We start from the raw sequence: 8,674 nt of genomic DNA on the forward strand, positions 1-8,674 counted from the left end.
CCGGCGGACGCGGTCCCCTAATGCACCGCGCCCGGTTGGTAAGAGGCGAGCGCGCAGCAGGGCGCAATCCGGGGCTGGTGCCGAGGATGCACGCGGGCCCGGCGCATGCGCAGAGCGACGGCCGAAGCCTTTGCCCCCCTGTGGGCGTCGCCTGCTGTGAGGGGACGGTCCCGCAGCAAATGGCGGAGCAAGAGCAGGCGGCGCAGGCCGAAGGGGCCTGTGTTGCTCGCAAAATTTATCCCTGCCAGGATCGGCTTGGGCGTGCTTAGTCTTGGGGTTAAAAAAAGAAAGCCAACCCTCATCTTGTTTCTGCAAATTAAATGGCAAGAAAATTCTGTCCTCCAAAATGCGTAACTGCAGGGAGGAACCCACCCAAATAAATCTTCATGACCATCTTTTAGATAGGAAACTACTGCTCTGAACTCTTCTGGACAGATTTGTCAAGTGGATTACTGTTCATCACTGAGCTAAATGCGAACTAAATTTGACTTTTCGTTTGTTCTAGGACTTACTCTGAATTGATCCTGCAAACATTTAAACATACACTTAATTTCCTGAGTTAGGTTATCCATATTTCCAAGATGGGAGCCTTGTGTGCTAAGGAATAAAAGTTGTGTCATATGATGGACAAAAACAAATTTTGTTTCCCCCTATGCTTTCCTCATCTTCTGGAAGAGGAACACAAAACTACTGTGAAGGATGGCGGACTCGTCAGACTGCCTACCTTTAGGCTATGGGATAAGGAAAACATAAATGGAAGTAAGATCTGTTGTCTGCTAGACATTGCTTTGCTGTGTGCAAATAAAAGTCTGCGACGTGGATAATATTTACCAACTTTAAAGGGAAAATTCTTGGGATAAATGAGTTAGTGTTTCCGAAACATTAAATAAAGAGCAATTAAAATTCAGAATGGGGGAAAAATTCTAGACTTCTCCATAAGGGGGAATTTAGGATTACAGGATCACAGAATAATTCAAGCTGGTAGGGATCTCAGGACATCTCTCCCATCCTTATACTTAGTTTAAATTTCTTTGTGTCTCTTCCCAAGAGTAAAGCCAACATGCTGTCATTTTATGGTGAAAATTGGTATTTTATGCTATAGATTTGCTATCGTGAGAGAAAAGCAAATCTACTATGGTAAGATAAATGGCATCTTGCATAGCTGTCAAACCTTGTGCTTCAGCACATGTCCCATACCTGAGAGCACCTCATCACGGTGTGTGCCCTTAGCCTGTTTCTCGAGCTCCAGACTATTGCTGGCCCGTGCCCTCTGGAGCATGGTAGGGCTCCACCGGCAGGCACAGCTCTCAGTCAGCATCCGGCACCTCCAAGCAGAGACCTCATCACAGTCACCGCTCACTCTCGGGGTGCTCAGCCACACCATTTCTCAGCTGAGAAATCTGCTCTCAAAACTGAAAAGCTCAATAAAAAAAGTTGGTGTCCTGGTTTCGGCAGGGATAGAGTTAATTTCCTTCCTAGGAGCTGGTACAGTGCTCTGTTTTGGATTTAGGATGAGAATAATGTTGATAACACACCGACATTTTAGTTGTTGCTAAGTAGTGCTTACACTACTCAAGGACTTTCCAGTTTCCCATGCTCTACTGACTGAGAAGGCTGGGGGTGCACAAGAAGATGGGAGGGGGCACAGCCAGGACAGCTGACCCAAACTGGCCAAAGGGACATTCCATACCATGTGACATCGTGCTCAGCATATAAAGCTGGGGGAAGAAGAAGGAAGGGGGGGACGTTTGGAGTGATGGTGTTTGTCTTCCCAAGTAACCGTTACGCGTGATGGAGCCCTGCTTTCCTGGAGATGGCTGAACATCTGCCTGCCCATGGGAAGTAGTGAATGAATTCCTGGTTTTGCTTTGCTTGCGTGTGCAGCTTTTGCTTTACCTATTAAACTGTCTTTATCTCAACGCACGAGTTTTCTCACTTTTACTCTTCTGATCCTCTCCCCATCCCACCGAGGGGGAGCGAGCAAGCGGCTGTGTGGTGCTGAGTTGCCGGCTGGGGTTGTGTGGTGCTTAGTTGCCAGCTGAGGTTAAACCACGACAGTTGGTAAAGCTTCCCATCTGCCATAGTCTCTGAAACGAAATAAAAAATTAAAGACCCTAATATCTTAGAAAAAGATGATTCCTACTACCATTTTTACTACTTTCTCTTAGCTGGTATTTTGGAAACACTGACAAGTGTCAGCTGATTTGCCCACAGCAAATCATTACACTCTGGGGAAAGTTTCCCATGCCTAAACGGGAAACAGAATAGAGCAGGTATCTCTGAACATGCCTACAGTATTTTTGAGAGAGAAAATATTTTACGAGACCAATTGTAACCTACCCCTACTGCCTTATGCTAATGGCATAAGAAAGCTGCAAAGACAATATACAGTGCAGAGTCAGTCAGAACACCCTTTTTATGGTCAGGGTTTGTAAGCACTATGCAATGTCACGGCTTTCTGCTGCTCACCTTCTTTCAGCCTCAAAGTCCTTTTTGAAGAGATAAGGCACAGAGGATATGAGTGAAAGGCCTTTCTACTCTGGCTCCCAACAAGAGAAACAAAGATAACATAAAGAAGTATTAAGACATTATCACTTCTTGCATTAACCTGTTCACATTCCATGCGTGAACCACTTTCACAAAGAAACTTCAGACTTGAGACCTTTGGACATGAGAATCCTTATACCTGAAGTTTCTGGAATACAAGTATTTTGCAGAATAACAGACTTAAGGTGGGAAAAATTTTCAGGTGAGTTACTTGCCACAAATTATGAACTTCAGCATAAAAAAATATATACACATTTCTAGCCCCCCTTTTCTGCCTGTGACTCCTCATATATAATTGAGCCTATGGTTTTTAGATTTTCCTAATTGTCCCCAGACACATTCATATGTACCCGAGCAGCAGGTACATTCTGTGGCAAGAGCCCTAGCTCTGCTACCCGGCTTGTCCATATCAGGGACCTGGGCATACTGGTGCCCAGCATATTCTGATGTTTCAGCCCAATTATCTAGGGCAGTGGAAAGAAGGCACCATGATAAGGAGGCAGCGCATCTATCTTGTAAATGAAACGGTGCCGAGGCACCACTGGAATCTGACCATGTTCGTATTATCAAACTTTCATATCCTCCAAAATTGGATGTATACATTCAAACCAGCTATTGGAAGTGGTCCCTGGCCTGCATGGTCCGTGACCATACTGGGAATTGTTTGGGAGAATGATAACTAGCTAACACTATAACAGGCTATTTTAACCCCAGAGACAGTCAACTCCAGTGCCTGGTCCAGCCCCTGGAAATGCTGTATGTTGCCCACACTGCTGGAGAGTGCACGAGGAGTCAGGAGCTTGGGAACACTCCCTGGCCCAGCTCCTTAGGCCCCTCAGTCCAGCTACTACCTCTGACATCCTCACAACATGAGAGTCTCAACAGACTTTATTTATGTTTCTAAAAGCTGTGTCAATCTACAATTATTTTTTTTCTGGTGCTATGAAGTATAAATAGACCTTAACGCATGGAGATTTAACACAAACCCCAAAAACTTCAGGATCCTTTGTGGCAACACAGGACCTTACTCATGTGTTGTGATTATAAGACATCTTCTAACAAGATCATGCTACAGGGAGAAACCCATATGATGTAATTGCCTTTACTGGTTTTGGCTAAATCCAGAGGGCAACCTGGAATGTGAAGTTGCCAAAAAAAATGTAGTAAATTTAGTATACAGCCCAAGCAACGTTGTATGCTGTGAATTCCTGATCATTTTAAATTGGATTAAGCCAGCACTGTCACTAAATGAAGTTGTCCCATTCTTTTCCCACTTTCTAATTTTCATTCCTGCCCCAGATCAGTCCTCTGACTGGCATCGAGTTAGATGCTTGTGCAGCTGAAGCAAACTGCAGAACTGATCAGGTTTTTGTTCAGTTACCTTTCAAAACATCAAGTACCTGATCCAGTAAATTCAGTAAAAACTTACGGCAGATTAAGGAGACCATGAAGCTATACTCTTAAACAGGACGAATTTCTCTGCCTTTCCATACATGGTGTATATGTCTTTTTGCAGTGGTAACATTGCAAATAAGGACTCAGACAAACTGTCCCAGGACCTACTAACTGAGGTTCAGGGGTTACTGGCCACCGTCTGCCTGTTATAATCACCGTTAGCGTGTACCTTACCCTTGCTCTGGCAGTTTAACTGTTCGTCTGATCAGCCACTAATGAGTGTTTTTAGAAAATGGTCTGAATTGAAAAAGCAATCTCCCATTATAATCTTTAAAAAGTAATTTTCTAGCATTGAATTCTGGACTGACTAGGTGTTCAGAATTTTCTGCTGTCACGCGGAGACCCTTCAGCTAGCTCGACTGCCACAAACAGCGACGCTGCATTTAACTACTCCTCTGGGAACTAACGGATCTTGTCAGCATACCTCTAAAAATTACTGAAGGGAAGGAAAATACGGAATGCATTTAAAATTAAAGCCTTTCTAATACATAACCTTTCAAAATATTTTATTTTTTTTAGTTGAAAAATTAAGATTTGAATGGTAATTGAAGTTAATGGTAACTAAATTTATTTTAAAGACAATTAAAAATTAAACTCTCAGATCAAGCTCTTCCTATACTTGAAAATCCAAACTTCAACTGTTTAGTATTTTGCTGACTGGTCTATGTTACAGCCTTGATACTCTGGGCTCACTTATCTCACCAACAGATACATATTGCATGTTACTTTCCTCTGTTATCAAGTGTATGAACAGTCAGGGTGTTAAAGTCTTTATATATTAGCTCATTATTTCTGTGCTGTTAAAAACACACCTCTATAGCACTTTTTAACATAAAGTTCTTCCAGTTAATGTTTCCTAACATAGAAACAATAAGTTAAAGAAGCCTTTTGTCTCTTGCAGGAGATTTAAAAATCAATTTTATATTTGTGATCTCTGAGTTGGTGTGCATAAACATATATAAATTATGTTAAGAGAATTCAAGTTAGAAAATAAAGTTTGTAGAGCTACTCTTGACACAATGATAAGTACAAGGATCAGAATGTTTTCAGGGTTAGGTTCTTCATGAGGAATTAATTAGGTAAAAATATTTTATAGATTAATATTTAAAGTTCTTAAAAGCTATTTCAGAACAGTACTAAAAGCGGAAAATATTCAGTATAGTTCTGCTCTAAACATCAATTTACTATATAGTCTGTATTTAGTAAAGCAAGTAAATAAATCAATATATGCACAATTTGAAAACAAACAAAATGAATGGAAGAACCTCATTATGAATAATACATATGTTTTGAATAATGTATATATTGTAGTTTTGGTTTAAAAGACATTTGCAACAGGAAAATTATCTTCTTAACAGGTATTTTTACTATTAAAGGATATAATTCCATCTAGTTTTGCTAAATCATGTTTTTGTAATATCTATTTTACTACTATTTACCTTCTGATTCCTGCAGATAGCTTCTTTAAGAATCAGCATTTTAGCAATATTGGTAGTATTTGCATCAGACCATTTGCACTGTGAAAGGCCACCTAAATTAACTTCATGAACTACTAGCAATAATTAAAATTATGGTTTTAATTGTAGCATAATTTTAAAATAGTCACTAGTTATAATTACAGTATGCAAACCATTAGTTAGAACTCTACACAATAGGAATAAAGTTATTAAATTAAAGCTATCATTTTAAGGCATTATGTTTTCTGAACCATTAGGATCAGTACTAGATAGTAGCAATGTACCATAGTCCATTACAAAAGAAATGTACTTTCTGGTTGCTCTGGTGAGCAAGTAATGTATTAAACTGATCTAATACTTAACAGATGTGAACTATGTTTCTGTTTTCGTCCCACACCAAAAGCTCAGGCTAGGACACTGTATTTTAGAAGCGTGCAATTCCTTTATTTTCTGCAAGGGGGAACTCACACCTCCTTCATATTCCACCTCCCTATGGCTCACAGTTAATTCTAGTTATTTCCCCCTGTTTATTACACAACTCTTTTATACCGTCCTGCTCCTCCCTTGCAGTAAACCCACCTCCTCTCTGCAAGCAGTAGCAGGTTTCAGCTCCTCACGTGGGGCAGCAGTGGAGCATGCTCAATAGAGAGAGACTAAAAACATGGAGGGATCAACTCTGCAGCTCCCAACACAAGTCAAGTCTGCTTCTACTGCTGTTGGACTTAGAAGAAAGAATATATATGCCGGTGAGTGCATATTTGCTCCACTTGGGCCTCTCCTGCTGCCAGTACTAGCCCTACTTTTCATTCCCTAATGGAGCCCGGGACCTTTCACCATATTATTGGTTATAGGTTTTTGATGTTTCTGGGCTTAAGGTACCTTCTGTCCTTGCCAGGTGAATTGCAGAAGAGGGAGGAGAATCACTGTCCCTTATTCATGGAGGCTGCAAGTACTGGGCCTAAAAATTCTTACGCTATTACACAAAAATGAAACTTTGCTCTTTTTTTTAAAATCATATTTTCTTCCCTTGACTTACAATTCTTTATATTTTCCTTTCTTCTTGCAAACTTCTTTCTTTCTCCACTTTTGATCTATTCAGTTTGGACTCATCAGTGTGTCTGGTCACCACAAACAGTGGGGAATATGGCTGCTGTCATACCTTAATCAAACAACTAATGCAGAGCTATGTGGCTTTGTCACTAATATATGGATGATAATAATGTAGTTCAGATTTCATTGCCACAGACCTCTTGTTTTGTTCACCAGCAGAACTTAAAGGCTCTGTAATCGCTATTCTCACAACTGTGATTAGCTCTCAAACCCCTGTAGTAACACCTCCTGAACAGTTTAACTGAGCCTTTAATTCTGCTGAATCCATTTGTCTATCTGTAATGGCTTTTGTCTCTAATAGTCTATTACTTAAGACAACTTAAGGTATAAATACACATCTCAGGAGATCAAAGAATATTAAAATAACTGCCGAGTACTTCCAAATGGGAGCGATGGTGAACTTGTTCTGAAAACCATGTTTCCAAAGCACAGGAGACATTAGTTTTATGTTCTACAAACATAATTTTTTTTTCTTTCAAGTAAAAACTTGAGTTCACAAAATAAGTATACATTGATTGCTTCAGTTACGCTTTGGCTAGACTAAGGTCTTTGTGTTTGTAACATACCATGTCATGCCATTTTGAATTAGTCTTCGAAGGAGCAAAATTGGTACTTGCTAAAATCATAAAGAAATGCTTTCTATGCCAGCCTACACGAGCTATGAGCAGCAGAACTGGCACGGCATCCTGCACCCTTCTGTCCCACTTCCTTAAATCTTCCTGTGGCCCAGTTATGGCCACGTTGCTCCACCTACATTTCCCAGCTACTGGCAGGTCTGCGGTTACATGGGTGGTGTTAAGGTCTGGAAGTCAAGGAGATACTAGTTTGGTTTTCCACCTGCTGTCCATTGAGTGGTCTTCGTGAAACCTTTAAGAATTTATACTTCTGAAATCTCTGTCTCCTTGTTGAATGTGGTTGGAATTAGCAAAGTGCTAGTGCTGGGGACGGATGTACAAAATGATTATATAGGTATTTTTATTTTTTTCTTGGAAACTAGAAGAAATTACAGCCAAACTAAGGTTCAAATGATAGCCAAACAAAGGTTCACTGAACTTCATCAGTAATTAGGAAACATTTATTCTGGGAACAAATGTATTAATTTTCAACTTTATTTTTTTCAGAAAGCCAGAAACACAAGAAAACTTGCGAGTATTTCTCAGCTATATTAAGAGTACAGTAATATAATATTTGATAACAATTTAAAATGTTAACTCTTTTCTCTTTTCAGGAATATCCAGCGTGATTACAGAGCAATATACAGATGAGTAGGAACTACACAGAGTTAGAAAAAATGAATAATGCAGCATGCCAACAGGAACAGTAGATATTGTAGAGCAGCTTAAAGAATTATGTTGACATTGTAATGTTGTGTTTTTTCACAATTTTTATACAAAAGTCTTTGTATAAAAACCAAGGACAGCAAAAATGTATTTTTAATTCAGAATTCAAGAAGAAAGTATTTTTAATAATAATAAGGCCTTGCTTAATGTGAAAGAAGTATGGAACTAGTTTCAAATTTGAACTTTACTTTGGAATTAATTTGTACCCTTGTCAAAAAATAGAGAGCAAAAAATAGAGAACACATCAAACCTGTGTTAGTTTGTGTTGTGTTCTAGTACTGTCTCTTGCCAAAGTGTGATGGGGTCTTTGTGTCCTCAAAGGTGGCTGTAAATCCCAAGGCCCAGACTCTGACTGGTGTTTCGGTTTCATTGGGAGCTCCCCTGGGGGTACCTGAACACCTTTGATTATGTGGCCATAGGGGTCTGCCCTTTTTAACGGTAGGGCAGAACCTTGGCCTTTACCCAAACCTTGACCTCATCCCGCCCCGAAGTGGGTATGACAGGCAGGCCTCCGTCCCGGCAAAGGCTGACCACCTGCCCCTCGTCCTGTGGGTGACCACCTTCGCCTGCTATCTCTTGGTGCAGCTTGAGGGTGAACGTGCGGGCCCTGCGTTTCCACGAGGGCCAAAGCAGTGCTGCCAGCACATCGAGCTTGTGGGGAAAACTGTGCCCATCCTGTGAGAGAAGGTATCATGGCTGTGCTCCCCGCGGCCTGTGGAGGATCGGGAGGGGAAGGAGGCGAGCTGGGACTCGGCCCAGGTGAGA

The 8,674-nt window shown here is 40.9% G+C and overlaps 1 protein-coding gene across 1 annotated transcript in view; it reads left to right on the forward strand.

Moving 5' to 3' along the window:
• Positions 1-8,601: 8,601 nt before the first annotated feature.
• CRYL1 (crystallin, lambda 1) overlaps positions 8,602-8,674 on the forward strand; it is a 63,190-nt gene continuing 63,117 nt past the window's right edge. The window contains exon 1 of the mRNA XM_009327885.1: positions 8,602-8,668. Within this exon, the coding sequence (XP_009326160.1) occupies positions 8,602-8,668 (67 nt within the window). The remainder of the gene's footprint in view (positions 8,669-8,674) is intronic.

Source organism: Pygoscelis adeliae, unplaced genomic scaffold (genome assembly GCF_000699105.1).
Source record: "Pygoscelis adeliae isolate BGI_AS28 unplaced genomic scaffold, ASM69910v1 Scaffold14, whole genome shotgun sequence".
NCBI lineage: Eukaryota > Metazoa > Chordata > Aves > Sphenisciformes > Spheniscidae > Pygoscelis > Pygoscelis adeliae.